Consider the following 22,227-nt stretch of genomic DNA (forward strand, 5'->3'; position numbering starts at 1 on the left):
GTGCTCACTTTGGCAGCAAGTATACTAAAATTGGAGCTATGCAGAGGCGATTAGCATGGCTATTGCGCAAGGATGACAAGCCAATTCATGAAGCATTCCATATTAAAACAGCAACAACAACAACAAAACCCAACATAATTAGCATCTTTCTTTGAAATTCTCCAAGGCCCCATCCCAGTCTCTTCCTACTAACCTCCTGGAAGTAACTACTATCCTCAGTTTCCTATTTATCACTTATTCGTCCATCACTTTTTTTTTTTTTTTTTGAAACAGGGTCTCACTCTCACCTGGGCTAGAGTGTAGTGGCATCACCATAGCTCACTGCAACTTCAAACTCCTGGGCCCAAGTGATCCTCCTGCCTCAGCCTCCTGAGTAGCTGGGACTATAGGCATGTGCCACTGCACCTGGCTAATTTTTATATTTTTGGTAGAAATAGGCTCTTGCTATGTTGCTTAAGCTGGTCTTGAACTCTGGACCTGAAGTGATTCTCCCACCTCTGCCTCCCAGAGTGTTGGGATTAGGGACGTGAGCCACCACGCCTGGCCCTGAATAAGCTTTTGATTCAGGCTCTGCTTCTGAGGAACCCAAGTGAAGACATATTCTGCAGTTCGTCCACTCCCCGTTCACAAGCATTTGAGTTGTTTCAAGTTTTTTTGTGATTTCATACAGTGCTGCTAGGGCTATCATCCTTGTCCCTGCTTCCCAGTGCACTTGTGCCTGTTTCGAATGTTCCCAGCAGTGCAATTGCTAGATCATAGGTTACACAAACCTTCAGCTCCGCTAGATCTTCCCCAATTAGTTCCCAAAGCACTTACTTATTTTTCCAGTTTATTTCACTTGCAAGCCCATACTCAGCTCACCACAGTCAGGTCATACGGGCCTTCTTTCAGTTCCTTGAGCACATGTGTACCCCAATCATGAGGCCTTTGCATCTGCTATTTTGTCTGCTGAGAGCACTTCCCCAGCACTCAGCCTAGCTAAGATCTCTTCCCTGGGAGCTCAGCTCTGCGCATCACTTCCTTGGAACAGCTTTCTCTGACCTCCTCCCCAATCCCAGACAAGGTCAACTCTCCCTCCCTTCATATTAAGGGCCTCACAGCAACATATACTCTGCTTTGTGGCACTTGTCAGTTGCAATGTTCCATCTATTGGTGCAACTATGAGAACAAAGTCTGTCCCCCCACCAAGCTCCAAGTTCCCTGAAAGTAGTGACCACTGTTTGTTCAAGCTCCTGCCTTATCTCCAGCACCCAACAGTGTGCCTGGCACATAACAGGCGAATGGTGTTATTACTCTAATAGCTATTCTAGGTTCTAACTCATATTCAAGTTCAGTATGTAATTTTACAGCATGTTTTAACATTAATTAGCATCTACTGGGGCTAAGATCATGACAGTGTAGACATGGTCCCATCCCTCAAAGAGTTTGCAGATTCAGGCCAATAAACAGTGGTTGAGCTTGCTGGAGCCCGACATATTCTAAGTGCTTAGCAACTGTTTAATTCAGTCAGAGTTCCCCTCTAGTCTGAGTAGTATAATGAGCAACGAGGACAAGTATTTATTGAGCAATATTATATGCCAGGCACTGTGCTAAGTGCTTTACAATTACCTTCTTATCCACGCTCACATCCAACTTTGGAGGTGTACTATTCTCACCTCCATTTGACAGATGAGGAAACCAAGCCGCAGGAAGGTGAAGTCATTTCCTGCAGGTCATACAGCTAGTAAATGATACAGACAGGATTTCTCAGCCATGGCACCTGAATTGTATCTCCTATAATGACGTGAAATTTCCCCTGCCCCAATTACACTACTTTCAGTTACATTCTAGAGAACTGGGTTCTTAACCACAATGGTAAATTAATGATACCTACCATTGTCAGGCACTCAAATACCCATCATTTTACAACCATCTGTTCATTTTATTTACAAATATTTACCGAGAACCCACCATGGGCCAACCTCTGTTCTAGAGGCTGGGAAGACAGAGATGAACAAAATAGATGTCCCAGTGAAAGGAGAAAAAAATAAGACCAATAAGTAAAATGTATAATATGATCCATGGTTATATATAATAGGGAACGGAGAGCAGGATGACTGGGGTCTCCATGGTCTGGTTTCATCTTCCCAACAATGTCTGTTATTTTCCCATTGTAAAAATGAGGAAAAGGAGGTTCAGAGACGTGAAGTCACTTCCCCGGGGATCAGAATACACAGGTTGAGAAGTCAGGACTCTGGAAGGATTGAGGACCCATCCTGCAATCATTCTTTGCTGTGCTCCTGCTGAGTGCCTAGGATTGTGGTAGAGACAAAAAGAGCATCAGACTTTCTCCAAAGAGCTTAAGACCTGTGAGCAGAAGACTCCCCAAAACTCTACTGTCCTGTCAGTGAGGTGCCCAGGGCAGACATTAAGTGTGATCACTGACGGGAGGCTAGAGTCAAGGCTCAGGCTGATGAATCGATACCAGAGATCAGAAGAAGGTGAAGGTAGGTCCCCTAGGACAGTGGTCTCCAACCTTTTGGTACCAGAGACTGGTTTCATGGAAGACAATTTTTCCACGGATGGGGTGGGAGGAGGGGGATGGTTTTTGGATAATTCAAGTGCATTACATTTATTGTGCAAACCTCTCTGCTAATGATAATCTATATTTACGGCTGCCCCCTAGCGCTAGCATCACTGCCTCAGCTCCACCTCAGATCATCAGGCATTAGATTCTCATAAGGAGTGTGCAACCTAGATCCCGCCCATGCACAGTTTACAGTAGGGTTCACACTCCTATTAGAATCTAATGCTGCCGCTGATCTGACAGGAGGTGGAGTTCAGTCGGTGATGTGAGCTATGGGGAGCGGCTGTAAATACAGATGAAGCTTCCCTAGCTGGCCCACAGCTTGCCTCCTTCTGTGCAGCCCAGTTGGGGACCGCAGCCCTAGGATATTCTGGGACTTTTGGCTACTCCCAGGCCCACCAGTCCCTGCTCTGCCCCCACAGTGGGCTTGTCTCCAGCCCCTAGGCCTTTAATCAGGGAGGCTGTGAGACACTGCACCTGGCCATGAGAAAGAGATATTAGACTTTGTTAACACATGACTATTTTATTATAATCGTGAGAGGCGTTCTGAATAAGAAGTTTGTGTGGGGCTAAACTCACCTGCTCTCAATTCGCAAGGGGTGAATTTCTCTCTCCAGGCTGGGGCTAAGAGGCAACTGTCACCAGGTCAGGGTGGCTCCTGCCTGTAATCCCAGCACTTTGGGAGGCCACGATGGGAGGACTGCTTGAGGTCAGGTGTTCAAGACCAGCCTGAGCAACACAGCAAGACTCTGTCTCTCCAAAAAATAGAAAAATTAGCCAGGCGTGTTGGTGTGTCCCTACAGTCCCAGCTACTGGGAAGGCTGAGGCAGGAGGATCATACTCTCTGCCATGAATAGGTGCTGCAGGGTTAAGAGGAGAGTTTCCTGTGATGGTTGTTTTGTGTACAAATCAAGGATGTGTTCATTAAATAATTGGTGAATTAATGAGTGTCATTTCAAGGAGGGTTAAAAAGCCAGTGATGCCATCTGCAAAGCGTGTTAGAGTATGGTTAGCCAGAAAAAGAGAAAATCTCAGAAGGGTGAGTAGTTCTGGGACGTGGGGAGGACTGACTAGGGTGCTGGGCTTGCATTCATCACACAGTTTTAGAGGAGCTGCTGGCACCCTGCTAGGTAGGAGTCCATCAGTGAATGGGGCAGTCAGGGTCCTGCCCTCCCAGGGCTGGCAGGCAGTCAGGGAGTGCACAGGCAACAATAAGATAAGGTAGGAAGCACTAGGAGGTGGGCAGGAAAGAGAGAGCTATGCAGATTGCAGGAGAAGCACCAGGAGGGAGGAGGGCTGGGGGAAGGGATCCGCATATGCAAAGACCTGGAGGAGGGAAAGTGCAGGTTTAGTCAAAGAACTCAAAAGAATTAGGCAAGGTCAGACTTTGAAGGTGTCGGTGGGGGAGAGAAAAGATGTTGGGGAAGCAAACAACCATCCTGTCCACGCCCTAAGAGCCTTCCTGTTGGGTGAAGTTAAATTTCCCCAATCTGTTAGCGTTGCTAGGGTTCTGGAGTTCAGGAGGTCACCTTCATTTTACTTATTTACTTATTTATTTATTTTAGAGATGGGGTCCCGCTCTGTCACCCTGGCCCAATCATAGCTCACCGTAGCCTGGAACTCATCCACATCATCTTCATTGTATGAAGACAAGCATTTACTGAGCCCTCTTCTAGAACAGTGGCTCATTCAATTATCTGGCAACTCTAATCCATTTGATATGACAACCCCATTTGACAGATGAGAAAACTGAGACTCAAGTTTCGGCACTTTGTCCAAGGTCACATAGCTCACTACATTTAAGGACTGAGAATGTTCCTTTATGTAAATGCTTCTGTTTGAGCAGTGCCTTTTACATGAGGTAATGCATGTAAAAGCTTTTCTGCAACAGAGCCATATAAACACGAGGCATTAGCAGTCGTTTTGCTGGACTTCTGGCTCCATCCAGTTCAGCCTGCAGCATTTGGGGAGCACAGGAAGGGATAATAATTAAGGCCAAAATGCCCAGTGGCCTCTCAAAATCCCCTGTGTCTATTCTGGTTCCCTTTCAGGGGCACCTCCAGATATTATCTTCTGCCAAAGAGAGTTTATTTCTCAGAAGTTGCAAGATGTGGGCGGTTAGAAAAATCAGCAGCATCAACAACTACAAAAACTCCAGCAGCAGCCTGAACACAAAGAGTTAGAATTTTGAACAAAGGGCGGGGTGAGACCTGAAAGTAAATGCTGACACATCCTCTCTCCAGCTGTGAACTGGGGGTCTGAGGGCTGCAGCAAAGGTCATCTGTCTCCACATCTCTGGGCAGGAAATGCAATTCAATCCTCTCAGTGACTGATCACTTTGCAAGATTAATGGAATCCTCTCCAACACGGGTCTCTGTTCTGATAGCACAAAAAGTGAATCAACCTTCTCTCCTCCCCTCTCCTCTTACTCAGCAAGGTCAGCTGATTCCCCATTTTAAAACTTCAAAACTTTTCTCCAGGAAATTTGTCTGTGACTGTTCCTTTGCAGGGTGAAATCCTGCCTTCTGGGGTAAGATCAAAAGGTGGCACTTGAAGGTGTGGGGACTTTTCTAGGCTTTTCATCTGTTCCTACTTCATCTTGCAAAGTAAATTAAATGCAAAGGGCATGATAGTCCCTGAAAGGGTTAATCGCTAGCCCTCCTATCCATCCCTCGGGGACCATCAACCAATGGTAATTGAGCATGATGAAGTAATGCTTGGATTTTTATTATCATTGGTTAACACACTTGTCCATCAATCCAAAGATGCAAGTTTTTAAAGAATCTTTGAACTTTTATGACTTTCTGGTATTAACCCCTTAATCAACTCACCTGTTATTTCTAAGTTTCCTTCCATTCTTCACACTGGAAAAGAGATATTATAAAATGCAGAATTCTACGAAGATAACTTATGTCTTCCAAAATGGCCAAGACTATATATATACACACACACACACATTTTGCTCTTTCTTACTCATTTATTTCAATCCAGAAAAGACTGAGTAGTTAAAAAAAAAAAAAAAAGAAAGGTCTTTAGGAACTCCACTCACTTTAACAGAATTAGTGTGGTCTATTATCCCCCTAGATTAAAATAGATAAAAGTATTTATATTTTAATTAGCAAAATACAAAATATGGCAAAACTCTAAGATCCAGTAGGCTGGGTACTGGATACACAAGTCTTTGCTATATTTGTTTTTTATGCCTTTATGTTTAAAATATTTTATAAATTTAAAAGGTCACAATGGTTGTTAAAAATGCAAATAATATATAAATATAAGCCCCTTAAAATTTTCTGTCTTCCTGGAGGGGATCAAAGATAATAAGTTTGCTGCTCTGTTCTAATCCTTTTTTTATCTTTTTTTTTGGGGGGTGATACACAAACATTATATGTAGCTTGTTTTTTTTGGCATAAATAGGGTCATAGTATACACTTTATTCTATGACTTTTTTTTTTAACCGAACTTAAACTTTTCCTGTATCACAACATTCAGATTTAGCTCATCTTTAAATAATATTTTAGGATGAGGCAGTTCTATATGGAAAGAGCTCCAAGATTATAATCAGTGAAAAGCAGGGTGCAGTATGTCTATTTCCGGGATACAATAATAGAAGAAAATACATGGAGATGTTTGTCAATGCATAACTATTTCTGGGAGAATATGGAAGGACCAGAATTGTTAACAAGTTTTCTGGGGATGAGAGGACTGAGAGGAGAAACTGGATTGGTGGTGGTGCAGGAGAAAGACTTACAATTTTAAAACAATTGTTAAATTGTGGACTATTTCACAAATACAATAGGATTTGTAAAATATTTCAACACACTCTAAAGAATGCTCTCAGATGCCCACCATGTGGATTAAAACACAGAAAGTCACCCAGGACTTCTTGCTGCTCATATTCCCTTCCTAAATCTTTTTCTGAAATTTGTGTTAATCACTCCTTGCTTTTATTCATGCTTTGCCATGTAAGTATCTATATCTAAGGAATATTTACTTGGTTTAGATTTACCTGATTTTGAATCCTATAGACTTAAAAAATAAAAAAAATAAAAAAAAAAATGGACTTCATTTTTGAGTAGGTAATATATCTCTGTGGGACAAAATTCAAAAGGTACTATAGCATGTAAAATGAAATTTAAGTCTCTAAGGTTCAGAATCAGGCAACATTCATGCACATATGTGATAAAAATTTTACATTCTACCAAAGAATAGGTTTTCTTCTATTTTCCCAGTTCTTTTCCCCATTTTTTTTTTTTGGTCTTTCTAAAGGAAATTCTGTGCAAAGAAAAGAATATATGTAGATACGGGTATATCTCCTTTGGTTAGTTTACCTAAGTGGTCAGCACAATTTGGTGTTACTAGTATTCTGCATCTTGCTTTGTTTTAATTTAAGGATATCATGAAATCATTCCACATTAGCATATATATTAATAGTTACTTTATTCTTTTTAATGATTCACTAGCATTTCATTGGGCAGATAAATGGTGCAAGAATGATTTAATTGGTTCCCCAACTTTCAGACTGTTTTCAGACTTTTCCTGTTGCAAACAGGGCTACAGCGGATTGCATCTTTTTTGAGTTTCAGTCTATCAGTAGGATATATATCTGGAGGTTGTTACCCCTGTCTAAGGATTCCTGCTCCATCACCATTTATTTGTCCTTGAGAAGTTTATTTGTGAGATCTGGGCAGGTGGGACAATCTCATAGCCAACTGGCATCCTCTGGTGCCTACACACATGCTCTTGGCAGGCACTCAGAGAGCGTGGTTTAAGGGCTAACACTGCAAGCATTCACATTGTACCAGATGGCCTGTTCCAGGAAACCTTTGCTGATATCCTTGGCCCCCTTCCCCCACAGACTCTTCATTCATTCCACAAATGTTTCCAGAAGGTTGATTATGGGGACCTAGCATCAAATCAGGCCTTGAGTTGTATATATATATAGCCCTTGTATGTGAGTTAAGACAAATTCTGGAAAACATGCTAAGGCTGTTCTAATAAAGTAGACATGCTAGCTACATACAGCTACTTAACTTTAATTAAAATGAAATGAAGGCCGGGCGCGGTGGCTCACGCCTGTAATCCTAGCACTCTGGGAGGCCGAGGTGGGCGGATCGTTTGAGCTCAGGAGTTTGAGACCAGCCTGAGCAAGAGTGAGACCCCCATCTCTACTAAAAATAGAAAGAAATTATATGGACAGCTAAAAATATATATAGAAAAAAAAAATTATCCGGGCATGGTGGTGCATGCCTGTAGTCCCAACTACTCGGGAGGCTGAGACAGCAGGATCCCTTGAGCTCAGGAGTTTGAGGTTGCTGTGAGCTAGGCTGACGCCACGGCACTCACTCTAGCCTGGGCAACAAAGTGAGACTCTGTCTCAAAAAAAATAAAAAAATAAAATGAAATGAAATTTAAAATCCAGTTCCTTAATCCCAGTAGTTGCATTTCAAGTGCCCAAGAGCCACATGTGGCCAGAGGCATCTGTACTGGACAGCAGTGCAGATATAGAATGTCCCCATCACAGTGCTGTATGGAACAGCCCTGCAGGGAGTCTTGGCATAGAGGTCAGTCCTGTGGTCTGGTCTGGGCTGTGGAGTCTTACAAACTCTGGGTTCCAATCCTGGTGCTGTTATTTCATAGCTTGCACAATTTGGCCAAGTAACTTGACCTTTCTTTGAGCCTCAGCATGAAAGTGGGGAATTACAGCCCTTGCCTCACGGAGCTCTGGTGAGGATTCAGAGAGTTAGCAAATGTGTGGGGCTTTGCCCATAGACATAATTCTCAAAATTCAGGAGTTATTATAATTATCTGTGAATGTGAGAACAGCTTCAATTTCTTAACTGTTTGAAATCCTGGTTTCTGAGAGCTCCAACCAGAGTCAGTCCTTTCCTTGGGAAGCCACCTGTCCATTGCCCTGTCCAGCCCGGGGTATGCCTACAATTGGAGCTGTTTCTTCTATCGTTTCTCTATCCCCTCTGTCTTTGGGCTCAGAGCTGCTCAATCAACCTTTGATGAATGAAGAAATGAATGAATGGGGGAAACCCAGGCAGGATTTGACTGGGCCTTTTGTGAGAAGGAGCAGGAGGGTTCAGGAAATCATTATTATTATGTTTCAATACAACTGGCCAGGCAGTGTTTCCCTGAAAGAAAAAGTGCATCTGTTTGATAAGCACCTTAAGCTCACCTACTATCTGCTCTGCTGGGACAATTAGCCAACACAGGGAGCTCAAGGGGCTTGGCCCTTCCCCTTTAGGCCCAAAATAACCTCCTCCCCCACTTTGAGCAAATGCTTGGAATTCTTTCAACTGGAGGACAAAGCCTTTCATCTGCCAATTACTGATAAAGAGAAAATGCAAATATCAAGGGGGAAGGTGATCCATCAAGGGCCCAACATTTATTGAGTGACCACTTAGGACCAGGCAGCAGGGCAGGCTTTCTGGGGGTGTCAGAGGGGGACAGACCCCAGGCTGGCCCATTCTTCTCTCCAGTTTGTGGTTTCCTCGAGGTTTGTAAAGGGAGGGGATTAAATTACGAGACTACTCAACCCCTTCCCATTCCAACAGGCCAGGAACTCCCCATGGAGGTGATATATGGACTTCACTGTTTTTACACTAAGGTGGCCGCCATTGGCTCTTTTCCTGATGCCAGCTTTTGGGGACACTTGGGAAGAGAGAAGGGTCTCAGGAAGGAAAAATGAATTAAGAGGACCAAGCATTCTATTTCTTGCTTTATTCCACTCAATGCACTTTCACCACGCTCCAGCCATGCGCCCTCCTTGGAACATGTTTATTTCATCGTGAGGGAGTAGCTAGGGGGTCAGTCTCTGAAAGAGCATGTGATGGCCAAGCCAGGCTCCAGCCTGAGCCCCAGCAGTGCCATGCGCAGCTGTGTGATCCTGGTTGAGTGCCTTTGCCTTTCTGAGTCCCAGTTTCCTCCTCTGCAAAATAGGGACTAACAAGACTATTTCCTTTAAAGGGTTCTTATAAGAAAGGGAGCCGCAAATAAAATGGTCCCTAGTCTTCGCCAGAGGCTAAAGGCAGAGCCTTCTCACTCACACTAAGGGCTGCGGATTGATGCGGCAGAACCAACGTGGGCGATTTTAGTTTGGAAACAAATTTTGATGTTTGCCAGTCTTAACCCTACTTAAAAGATTTTTATAGCGATTGAAAGGAATTTAAATAAACTTCAAAAAGTAGCCTTTAGGGGTACAAGAAAAACTAAAGAAAGATAAGACAGGAAACCTTAAGGTGAGAGAGCAAGGGGGAAGCTGTCTCTTACGGTGACCAGTACGGAGCTGATGGTTCGCATCCCATCTCTGGTGGGGAAGCCACTTCCTCCCCACATGTCTGATCGCTTGTTCACATGAGGGGTAAATGGGGGCAGAGCAAGCCATCCAGATTCATAATTTCTCTGAGCCTCAGTTTCCCCATCTGCAAAATGACCTGCTCCAACTATCCCACAGTAAAAATAAAATGCCATGCGCAAAGCGGGCTGTCTACAATGTCCCTTTATTATTGTCCTCCTGCCATGCCATCTTATCAGGATCTTTACCCCGAAGATCAGGCCTAGTAGGGCACAGGAGTGGGGCTGGAGGGATGTTTAGGGCCAGCTCTTTTCAACCAGAGTCGACCTAACTGTTGTTGACGATGGCACTCCAGGACAACTCAGGACCAGCTTGGTGGGGGGGGGGGGGTCCACAAGCACTAGTAAGTGGACAGGGAAGCATGCGGTGGGCTAATGACATCACTTAGTCAAGGATACCTCCGCTAAGTCAAGGGGTGCCCAAGTTCCCCCCTCGCGTCCCAGAGCACCACGCACCTTCCCACCGACTTGTCCCCCATAAACCTCCAACAAGGGCTTACCCTTCGCTCGACTGCGGGCCGCGTTAGGAGGCGCCAGATCCGATTCTCTCCTTCACTCCTGAGCATCTATTTCCTCCTCTTGGCGAGCGCAAGGACCTTTAAAAAAATGTCCAACTTCTGTTTCAGGGCTCGTCGCCTAGTAAAAGACTCCACAGAGGCGGGCAGAATGAATGAATGAAAGGCAACGTCTTCCGGTCAGCTGCAGTCTGAAAAGGCTCTAGTCTGGCTGTATTTCCTGTACCTGTGTGTGTGCGTGTTTGGGTCCGTATCTTTGAGTCCCGGGAGTTTAAAAGTTATGCAGTCCTTACAGGTATGGAGCTGAGCTAATTGTCTTCTGGGTCCCCCAAATGTCTCCTCCATATGGAAGGTCTGCAAATGGGGGGTCTGTAGAGGCTCACCCCTCACCCTCCACCCCACGAAAAAGACAAGCAGTGTAAAAACAAAACAAAACAAAAAAATATATAAACACAAAATGCTTTGAATTTGGGTCGGCCATGCAGGTAATAGGGTGGGGTGGATGAAACAGGAAGAGGGGTAGCCCTGAGCAATGGGGGCAGGGACGGAGGTGGGGGGTCGTTTTTGGGGGTGCCAGGCCCCGGGGGCTTTCACGCCAGCTTGCTGGGCTTGCATTTCCGCGCCTCCCGCTGAGGCCAGCCGTGCAAATCTGCACCTCCCTCCCCGCCCCCTCCTCCTTCCCTCCCTCCCTGCCCCGCCATCTCCGGGATGCACCCGCCGCCTGCAACTCAGCCCTCCAAAAGTCAGCTCTGCACACAACTCCCGGGCGGCGGCGGCGCCTGCGTGCAGAGGCGCACTCGTGACCCAACAACAAAACAGCGATGCCAGGGCGCTAACGGCGCCCGGTGCCTCCCGGGCTCCCTCCCCGCCCCACACCTCCTCTGGCCGCTGCCCCCGCCCCCCCATCCCGGGCCGAGGCCGCCCTCCCCACTAACCCGGCCGCGAGCTCCGAGCGCGATCGGCAACAATGTTTACGTTCCGGGGATTATGACGTCGACGCCTCCCCCCCCCACACAACTGCTGAAAATGGTTTCCTAGGACTTTGCAAACGGATCTGCCTAAGTGTTGGTGCAAAACTTTGTAGATCTCGGCTCTGGCTTGCTTTATTTATTTATTTTTCGGTTTGTTTTCTTTGGTCTTCCCTCCTTCCCCCCTCGGCTAAAATGCAGGGGGCAGGAGCGTTGACAATTAATTGGTGAACTCTCCTAAAAAAATGGAGGCAGAGAAAGACTCTGGAAGAAGATTGGTGTGTAGCTTTTTTTTTTTTTTTTTCCAAATCTGTATCTGGTATATGATAGATCTTTTTTTTTTTTTTTTTGGTTGTTTCTTGCTGCCTTTTCTTTCCTTTTCTGTATTTTGCAAGAGGACCGGAAAAATATAATAAATTGCATGCAAAAGGAAGCAAGCGGCTTACTCCTCCAGTCCCTTCTGAGGCTCAGAGTCTCAGACACTTAAGTGGGGAGGTGGTAGCGCGGAAAGGCGTGGAGGGTGCTGAGCGGGTTCGGGGTTCGGCCGGAATCTGGGGGGCTGCGGGGCCGGGCGCTGGGCGGTGGAAGGAGGAGGCAGGGGGATGCGGGGAGTGGTGGGGGAGTCTCCTTAGGAAGTGAGTGTGCGCGCGCGCTTATGGGGAGATGAGGCAGCTGCTGGTGCGTTTTGGGGTCTCCGATCGGAGCTTTGTGGCGGGCCGCCTGCCTCTCCCCCTCCCAAGCCCCGAACCTCCTCCCCCCACCTCGTCTTCTTGCACTGGCGGGCGGTCGGCGGGGGCGGCTGGGGTCTCAGCCCTTCCATTTCAGCTTTCCAGCTTTCCTGGTAGCTCGGGGGCGGCTCCAGTGTTAGAAATGCCGCCGGCCCCCGGTTCCGGCTTCCCGGCTCTGCCGCCGCGGCTGCCGGGGCTTGCTGTTACCGCCGAGCCGGGCGCTGCAGCGGCTCCTCCCGGGGCCTACATCTGCCCGGCCAGCCCGTGCCCGGAGCCCCCTCCGCGGGTTACATAACCAGGCTCCCGGCTGAGTGGGCAAAGCTCTACACATCTAGGGGTGGGGGCAAGGGAGAGCCCCCAGATGTCCCTTTCATGCCTTCCAAAGATACAGGAGGAGACTGCTCCTTGTAGGGCGCAGCTGGACCCTGGGGGTGCGGGCCCCTCTCCTTATCCTGCTTTTCAGCATCTTTGGCATTTGCGCAAAGTTGCACGGGTTGCAATGGTGGGGTGCAGGGGGCGCGCAGCTCCTGCACCTGTTCGTGCTGGGCCCAGGGTGAGAGGCCACCCTCAGTCACCCCAGTAATGTCCCGGGCTCTCTGGTTTGGGTCCCTGCAGCGCCCCATTGACCGCCAGGGATACGACGAGAACGAGGACCTGTCGGACGTGGAGGAGATCGTCAGCGTCCGCGGCTTCAGCCTGGAGGAGAAGCTGCGCAGCCAGCTGTACCAGGGGGACTTCGTGCACGCCATGGAGGGCAAAGGTGAGGCGCCCCCTCCCCGGGCCGCCCTCCGCACCGCAGGCCGAGCGCACGTGGGGAGGGAGCTGCCGGTGGCTGGGTTCGTATTTCGCGCCCGCGTCCCCCATTCCAGGGGATCCGGTGACGAAACGAGGCCGAGCACTGGGGGGTGGGGTGGGGTGGGGTGGCGAGGGAGGAGGCCAGGCGGGAAGGGGGGCCGGGCGTGGGCCTAGGCCCGGCCTGCGCCCACCAGCAGCCCCAGGGTGGGCAAAGCCAAGGGACCGGCGGCGGATAGAGGGACCTGGGGATGGACAGGCGGACTGAGGGAGGGCGGGAGCGCTGCGTCCTCCCCCTCCCCGAGTCGGTTGCGCTCCCTGCGCTGCCAGAGGTGCTGCCGCCTGGCTGGAGCCGGGCTGTGGGCGCCCCTGGGACATCGGGGTGAGGCCCCCCGGGCCTGAAGCCTCCCAAACCCCGAGCCATTTCGGGGTGTGCCTGTTAGGAACTGGTGATGGGGGCGCCTCGGTTTATAGGGGTGACACCTCCTCAGGCCTGGGATCTGCAGAGCTGCGTCCCCTCATGGGCTCTGCCAGATTGGAGCAGTGGCTCGGTGTGCCCTGACTTGTTGGCCTGAGCCATTTAGGCCTGAGCTCTTTAGCGCTGCGGCCTCAACAGTTTGAGGCCGGGAGTTGGGCTAAGGAGTTAGGCTTAGGGCTGAGATCCCTGTCCCCTGGCAATTTGAAGTGAAGACGTAGGGCACCTCTCTGGGAAACGGGATCTCTTCCCAGGACTGAGACCTTGAGAGCTGCGTCTCCTGTGGGTCTGCGGGCTTTAGAGCACAGGTTGGGAAGCTTCTGGGATTTTGAGTTTCACTTGAGCCAGAGACCTTCAGGGCCTGGGTTTCTCCCTGGCCCTCCTACTAGGAGGATGGCTGGGGTACCTTCCATAAGTTGGGGTGATACTCCAGCTTGGGTTTGAGGCCTCCAGATCCCTGGCCTAACCCAGCCTGCAGCCAGCGAGGCTCTTGGTTCAGCCACCCTGTGGGGTTGGGGTTTCAGAGATGCCCTTGCCTACAGAGGCCCTCCTGGACTTTGTAAATTCATTTTTTCCTTCGAAATTTGAGTTTCCTTTAGGTTGCTCAGTTTCCATTTTGTTTACCCTGCCCAACCCCCTTGGAAAACCCTTCAGTCCCCCAGTGAGCTGGTGACAGGGGAAGTGCCTCCCTCTTCCAGGTTCTGGTTGAGTGGCTGTGGCTGTGGGTTACCCCCTAGAAGAGACTGTCCTGGTTTTGCATTTCTGAAGTTTCTCTTTTGTGCCCATTGCCTCCTGGGGCCCTGGGCTCTGGTGGTGGGAGGGGTAGTTGTGGGGGGAGGGAAGAAATTTCTTCCAGCCTTCCAGGTCCAAGAGCAGGGTGCTAGTCCCAGCTGATTTAAATATCCTCCGCATAAATGGAATTTTAATTCCTCTCCTTTCCTCCCCATTTTACTGAGTCCTTTGGTGGATCCTATGAGGAAACAATACGCAAACTCTTCCTAGTCATTTGTGAGGAATTCTCAGCCCAGGATTGCAGAGCTTTTTATCAAGCTCATTTGAGGAAGTTGAAGCTGACCCTGGTTTTGGGGAGGGGTTTGGGTGTGTGGGTATGGAGCGGTTATTCCAGCAAGGGAGCACGAAAGTATATCCTTAAATCTGCTGTCCGGCCCCTTTCAAATGACAGGGCCCAGGGTTTTGCTAGTTAATTCAGATCTGGCCCCAAAACTGGAGGGAGGAGCTGAGAAACAGAAGGCTCCCATAGCCTGGATTCAAAATAGAAGCTTCTTAAACTTCTCTTCCTTTAAATCCTTAGGAATCCCCATTCACTGTGAGCCCCTGGGGATCTGAGCTGCCGAGGTCAGGGCTTTCCCCAGCTCTGGGTTTTGTTCTCTTTGGAGGGGAGTGATCCTGGCTGCCTCCTCCCCCAAGGCTGCCCTGTGAGCTGTTTGCCTGGGCCAGCAGCTTCAGTGGCCTGAGGCCTCTTCTGTGTCCCTTCCGGCCAGCCAGAGAGGGCTTGTGCCCCTGTGGTTTGCTTTAGGTACCTGAGGATTTGGGGGATGTGAGGATTTATCTCAGCCTCCCTCATCTCCATATTTGGGGGTACAGTTGGGTCAGATCCACTGGTTTGGGGTTTGGGGAAGGAAAGAAATTAGTCAAAGGCCTCCTTCACTCTCCAGGGTTTTGGATAAGGATTTTGGGGTCTATACTAGACAAACCCCAGACGGAAACTGCCCTGTGAATCTTCTATGGGCCCCGTCTACACAGCCTTCACCTGGAGAGCATCGCTCCCAGTTATCCGGGTGAAGCGAGTATTGTGATGGCTGTGGCAGTATTTCACTCTTAAGACAACAAAGCTGTGCCCAGTTCCCTAGTTATTTTGGCATCAAATACACAGTTTCCAGGGAAACCGGCTTCCCCCCTTCCCCTTCACTATGCAGGATATTACAATAAGATTTTCACTGATGCTCGGCTACAATGAGAGCCCTCCTCCCAGCCTCCTCTCTGGGGCTTCAGATCCTCCCAGGTGGCATTCTTCAGATTTGCTGTCCCTTTACTTTCTGAGCTCCGCTTGGGATGTGTTTGTCTGTCTCTCTTTCGGAGCTATAGCTGGGGCTCTTCCTATGTGGGGCTCTTTGAGTGTCTCCCTCCCCAAGCCTGGCTGGCCTTGGGCTGTTCATTGACAAGTTTGGACCGGCGGGGCATGCAGGGAATGACTGAGTAGGCAGAGGAGCCGATGTTGGCATGGCTTCTGGGCCTTTGCCTGATCATTTCCCTATCATTTTCTAGGGAGCTTTGGCCATACGGCTGATGCCTGCACGTAGTGTCCCCCTTGCCCTTTTCTGTCATTTTCCCTCCCCTAACCAAAGGATCGTGGCTCATTTGCTCCTCCGTGACTTAACCAACTTGTTTTAATTCAAATATCCAAACAGATTTCAACTATGAATATGTACAGAGAGAAGCTCTCAGAGTTCCCCTGATATTTCGAGAAAAGGATGGACTGGGAATTAAGTAAGTTGCTGAAACAAATCGCCTCTTCCCCTGTCTCCCTCCCTAACACAGTTCATAGCTTGGAGTAGGTTTCTTCCACCCTTTTCGCACCGCTCATCACTGAGAAGGATTTTTTTTCATGATCTGGGTACAGCATCTCCTTTTTCAAGTCCTGTAAGGGAAAAAACTCTCCAAGGGTGCTTGCGCGGGGTTGACTTTTTCCCCTAACCCACCCCAGTTACGTGCAGTGACTTCCGACAGAGAATTGTACCTCTCCTCCTTCCCCTGCCCCCAAATCAGGAAACTGAGGCAGGGCCTGAGTTGCAAAGAGGATAGCCAGCCTCTAAGCCCAAACTCAGGGTACCTAGATACACAGTTTCTACACAGACTCCTGCTATGTGGAGGGTGTGTTTCCTGGGGTGCTAGTGTGTCCCCTTTCTTTGCCTACCCAGCAGCCTGCCTCCCCACTGTGTCTGCTTTACATTCTCCTGAGATCTGTCAGAGCTCCAGGTGGTGGGGAGAGCTGGGCGACAGGCTGGAAGAACAGGTTTCCGGCCCTTGGGCAGGGGCCGGGGAGGAGGCTTAGGGTGGCATCCAACGCTGCCTCCCTCTGCAGCACCTACTGCCAGACTTGCTCGGGACTCTCATTTCTGTGATCAGGAATTAAACCTTGGGATCATTGTTAATTAATAGCGAATGTCACTACAGTCACTGTTCTGTTTTTGTAGCCAGTGTTGTCAAATCCCTGGACTGGTTGTGTCTCTTTCTTTTCCTCTGAACTTAAAGGGTCCCCCCACTTTCCATCCAACTTTTTAGGGAGAGTATTTTCTTTCTTTTTTTTTTTTTTTTTGAGATAGAATCTCCTTCTGTTGCCCTGGCTAGAGTGCAGTGGCGTCAGCCTAGCTCACAGCAACCCCAGACTCCTGGGCTCAAGCAATCCTTCTGCCTCAGCCTCCCGAGTAGCTGGGACTACAGGCATGCGCCACCACGCCTGGCTAATTTTTTCTATATATTTTTAGTTGTCTAGCTAATTTCTTTCTATTTTTAGTAGAGACGGGGTCTCGCTCTTGCTCAGGCTGGTCTTGAACTCCTGACCTTGAGTGATCCTCCCGCCTCAGCCTCCCAGAGTGCTATGATGATAGGCGTGAGCCACCATGCCTGGCCTAAGGAGAGTATTTTCTAGAGGGAGAAAGAAACACAGAAGAGGGCTCCCTACCCTAAAAGAAAGCAGGTGTTTGAATGCCCAGCTCCAGCCCTTACCCTTGACACTATGCTTCAGGTTTGCCCAGAAAATGGGGTGCACAGTGGGCCCAGGGTGGGGTCTAGCTCTATTTTTTCTGGCTTCTCACCAAAGGTCTGCACCCCATTTTTCCAGGATGCCTGACCCTGACTTCACAGTCCGAGACGTCAAACTCCTAGTGGGTAAGTCGCTGGCTGTGTGTGGCTCAGAGATGCTGAAGTAGGGAGGAGGAGAGAAGAAGGGGAAAGAGGCCTTCACTACCTGCCTGTTTAGACTTTTAACTGCCTCTGGAAAGAGAGTCCCCACGGGAGGAGGCAGGAGCAGGTGTGAGCTGCAACCGTCTCATTCTGGAGAACAGGTCAGATTGCAAAGTCATGAGAAGCTGTATCAGAGGGCGTTTGCCAGGATGGTTTTATGAGGCCAATTTGGACCCTAGCTCCAGCTTAGGTGTCAGCAGCACAACCTTACACCTCTCCTTCGTGTTTTGTTTGTAGGTTGCTGGGTAAACACTGGGTGCTTTGTGACCCCTGAAAGGCTTTTGAGGGGGAGGAATTATTCCTCCTGCTTCCTCAGGGTTCTAGACAGGCCCAGGGCAGGGCTCGCCACAGAGCGCTCAGCAAACGCACACGCACTCCCTGAGCACCTGCGGAGTGTGGCTGATGACTGAGCGCTCCGGATTCTCGGCCAGGTAGCAGGTGGCATTTCAGATCTCACAGGCAGTTGTTCAGGAAATCCATTCTTTCCAGAAAAAGACTTCTTGCCTACATGGTGGGCAAGTTCATAGCTATGAACCAGAAAGACAAGATCCCTGCCCTCTTGGCTGGAGCCACAGGCAGTACAGAAGTAAACTGTTTTTAAAACTATCTGTTTTTCCCATGGCGATAAGGGCCATGGAGAGTAAAGCAGAGTGATGGGATGGCGTGTGGAGGAACTCAGTGAGTGAGGGCGAAAGCAGCAGGAGAGATGGAGGAGGCGCAGGGGCCGGCCAGCAGGGCCTTGTAGGGTCTGGTGGGGCATTGGGTTTGGCTCCTACTGGGAGGAGAAACCATAGTGGGGTGGGGGTCCCTATGTGATCGGATTATTTTTCTTGGGAGGAGGAGTTTAAAACGTTTTTTAAAATTGAGATTAAAATTCACATACTATAAAATTCACCATTTAACCAATTTAAAGTATACAATTTAGTGGTTTAGTTTATTCACAACGTTGTACAACCCACCACCATTATCTAATTCCAGAACATTTCTGTCACCCCACAATAAACCACGTACCTCTCAATTTCGTCCTCCCTCTGTTCCCTGGTGACCACTAATGTGCTTTTTGCCGCTGTGGACCCATTGTCCATTCTGGACATTTCATATAAGTGAAACCATGTAATATGTGGTCCTTTGTGTCTGGCGTCTGTCATTTGTATAGTGTTTTCAAGGTTCATACGTGTTGTGGCATGTTATCATACTATATTCCTTTGTATTAGCTGAATAATATTCCACCGTATGGATAGACCACATTTTGTTTATCCAGAAACATTTGTTTTTGGACAACATTTGTTGATGGACATTTTGGTTCTTTGTTCTTTTGGGCTGTTACGAATAATGTTGCTATGAATGTTCATGTACAGGTTCTTGTGTGAACATACATTTTCATTTCCCGTGGGTATATGCTTAGGAGTGGCATTGCTGGATCACATGGTCTCTGTTTAACTTCCTAAGGAACTCCTGGAGTGTTTTCAAAAGCAGCTGCACCGTTTTACACTCCCATCAGCAGCACATGAGGGTTCTGGTTTCTCTACATCCTCGCCAGCACTTGTTGTTGTCTGTCTTTTTGATGATAGCTGTGCTAGTGGGTGTGAAGTGGTGTGATCTGATCGAAGGTTTATAAAAGCCCACTCTGGTGGCTTTTGCTGGGTGGAGGATGAAGGCAGCTGGCCCCTGGGTGTGTCAGATGATCCAGCCGGAGTAATTGACCCAAAAGTGTGTTAACAGGTACACAGAAGGGGGAGAACCCATTGGCTGTAAGGAAATGGTGCTGAGGACAGATGGAAGGGTCTCAGTTAATTGGAGAAGGCGTTGCTTGCTCTGGGAATAGATTTTTTTTTTAAAGCTATATTCTAGAAATGCTGAAGGAAGTGAACACCAGAGTAGAAGGAGACAGACTATTCCAGCAAAAGACAGAAGATGGGACAGTGCACCCTTTAAATCAAGTCTTGGCACAGGCAACTTGGCCTGGTGCCTCAAACCCGGCCCCGCCTTTGCCGTTGGACAACTTTGGTTTGAGGCCCAACTCCACGAGCTACTTAACCCGCCTAAGCCTCTGTCTCTTCACGTGCAAAATGGAGCTAAGAACAGAATCTGCCCAGAGAGGGATTATATAAGAATATGAATGAAGGAATCTTAGCATTATGCCAGATGAGGAGAGCTCAATAAATGGCCCTGATCATTTATTATAATAGAAGGATATGGGCAATGATTAAAGCCAAACCTCAAATCTGGGGTTCAGGCCACATCACAATCTACCGCTTTCCTAAATACTGTTGCTCCCCAGGCCCTTGTGAGATACTCTCAAGCCTTTTGCAGGTTTCTGAGGCTCCGGTTGTGGCCAGGCTGTCTTCCTGCCTTGGGCCTCCGTCTTCTCCACCTGGAAGCCAGAGGGGCTACAGACTCGTTTCTACCATCCAGTTAGACGGTCCCGATGTCCTTACCAGCTCTGGAATAGTCGAGGATGGCGAGGGAAGCAGGAACAGTTGTACCTACCCCCATTTATGTGATGATCAAATGGAATGATGAATACTAAAGTGCCGGGCACGGTGGCTCACGCCTGTAATCCTAGCACTTTGGGAGGCTGAGGCAGGAGGATTGCTTAAGGCCAACCTGAGCAAGAGCAAGAGATCAACCATCTCTACAAAAAATAGAAAAATTAGCCAGGTCTGGTGGTGTGTACCTGTAGTCCCAGCTATTTGGGAGCCTAAGGCAGGAGGATTGCTTGCGCCCAGGAGTCTGAGGAGAGTGAGCTATGATGACGCCACTGCACTCCAGCCTGGGCAACAAAGTGAGACCCTGTCTCAAAAAAAAAAAAAAAAAATGCCTTGGGAGGTACAGTCCACTGTGCCTCAAAGGGGTGCTGGTGATAGCAGTCAGCATGGAGAATTATCATGCCCATTTTGGTATCTGAGCCTCACACAGGCTTCCAGAGAGTGGTGATAGGGCACATTTGTTGTAAGTGACCTAAGTGACAAATGTAACTCCAGCTGGCCTAAGCAGAAGGAAATTCACTGGCTTAGGTAACAAGTTCAGGGTGTAGCCTCCGGGCACATGCAGATCCTAGATGCTCAAAAATGAGCTCTAGAAGTCAACTCCGTTCTCCTTTCTGCTTCGGTCTGGGGCAGGCTCCTCCCCGCGTGGTGGTAAAGAGGGAAGCCAGCAGCTCCAGGCTTCCGTCCTACCTGCTCCCACCCCAAACCCTCAGTCATTCCATCAAATGTCTCCCGACTGGCTCTGAAGCCTTAGTGTAGCCCTAAGCCAGGCTGGGTCAGCCCGGCAGAACCACGTGACTGGAAGTGGGGAAGGAGCGATTCTCCAGGGTTGCTGGGTGACATAAACATGCCCCTAACAGCAGTGGGCAGTTCTGCTTTGGAGAGCAGTGTTGGGGGGAGGCTGGGCCAGCCCTTCCAGTCAGTGCGGGGTCCCAGCCTCTGCCTTCCAGCCTCTTGTCCCTGCCCCAGGCAGTGCGTCTTGCGGGGTGGCTGTTTGAGAAGGGGGCTGCTGCATGGTCAGCGGTTCAGGCCACAACTTGGGGCTACAGACTCTTCTCTGATGTCCTAAAGTCGGACTTTTTTCCATCAGCAGTCTATTCCTAGCTCCCTGCTTTTTTTTTAAAAAGGGCGTTTTCCATTTCTGTAATACTGTACACCTAAAAAAACCTTTTCATTAAAGTATAATATGCATATAGAAAAGTGCACACATTGTGACTATATAGCTCGATTAATTTTTTTTTTTTTGAGACAGGGTCTCACTCTGTTGCCCTGGCTAGAGTGCAGTGGCGTCATCATAGCTCACTGCATCCTCAAACTCCTGGGCTCAAGCAGTCCTCCTGCCTCAGCCTCCTCAGTAGCTGGGACTACCATACCCGCCTAATTTTTTCTATTTTTAGCTAATTTTTTCTTTTTTTAGCAGAGATAGGGTTTCGCTTTTGCTCAGGCTGGTCTTGAACTCTTGACCTCAAGTGATCCTCCCACCTTGGCCTCCCAGAGTGCTAAGATTACAGGCATCAGCCACCATGCCCAGCCATAGCTCGATTAATTTTAACAAAGCAAACACATCAGGGTAACCAGCACCCCAGCATCCCCCTCGTGTACCCATCTGGTCATTGCCCTCCACTGTTGGTTGCCCTGACTTCTAACAGCATGACTGAGTTTTGCCTGTTTTCATCTTTATGTCAGTGGAATCGTGCAGAATGTCCTCTTTTGCTTTTGGCTTATTTGGTTCAACTTTGTGTTTATGAGATTCATCCATGTTGTTTGTTGTGTGTGTTTGTAGATTTATTTTCAGTGTTATATAGTTTCCATTCTGTGACTATTTTACAATTTATCATTCTGTTGATGGGCGCTTGGGTAGATGCCAGTTCAAGGCTATCTGTAGAGTGCTGCTTTGAACATTGTAGAACATGACTTTTGGTGAACATATGGGTGCATTTCTGTTGGGCATACACTTAAGAGTGGAATTACTTGGGTCATGGAGGATGCATATGTGTTCGGTTTTAGTCCAAACTGTCAAATAGTTGTCCCAAGGGGTTGGTCTGGTTCCATGTCCTCACCAGTGGTTGGTGTTTTCATTCTTTTCATTTCAGCCACACTCTAATGCTGGTAGGAGTATAGTTGTATCTCATTGTGCCTTTAGTTGATGTTTCTCTAAGGGCTAATGAAATGGAACTCTATTTCATATGTTTGGTGGCTATTTGAATATCCTCTTCTGTGAAATGTCTGATCAGGTCTTTTCCCCGTTATTTTAAAGTGTTGTCTCTTATTGATCGTAGGGTGTATTAGTTTGCTAGGGCTGCCATAACAAAGAACCACAGACCATGGGGTTTCAACAACAGCAATTT

General features: G+C 48.4%; 1 protein-coding gene and 1 non-coding gene across 3 annotated transcripts in view; both read left to right on the forward strand.

Annotated features, from left to right (window-relative positions):
* Positions 1–107, forward strand: LOC138402000 (U6 spliceosomal RNA). The gene has a single exon (XR_011236594.1). It is a non-coding gene; the product is annotated as a U6 spliceosomal RNA (small nuclear RNA).
* An 11,355-nt stretch (positions 108–11,462) lies between these two features.
* Positions 11,463–22,227, forward strand: part of KDM2B (lysine demethylase 2B) — a 117,233-nt gene continuing 106,468 nt past the window's right edge. Inside the window, exons 1-4 of one of the 2 annotated variants that reach the window (XM_069497631.1) lie at positions 11,463–11,689; positions 12,755–12,899; positions 15,836–15,914; positions 17,269–17,315. In XM_069497631.1, the coding sequence (XP_069353732.1) occupies positions 11,657–11,689; positions 12,755–12,899; positions 15,836–15,914; positions 17,269–17,315 (304 nt within the window). In that variant the 5' untranslated portion in view covers positions 11,463–11,656. The remainder of the gene's footprint in view (positions 11,690–12,754; positions 12,900–15,835; positions 15,915–17,268; positions 17,316–22,227) is intronic. The other variant, XM_069497629.1, reaches the window with a different exon arrangement.

Source organism: Eulemur rufifrons, chromosome 21 (assembly GCF_041146395.1).
Source record: "Eulemur rufifrons isolate Redbay chromosome 21, OSU_ERuf_1, whole genome shotgun sequence".
In the NCBI taxonomy this organism is placed as follows: domain Eukaryota; kingdom Metazoa; phylum Chordata; class Mammalia; order Primates; family Lemuridae; genus Eulemur; species Eulemur rufifrons.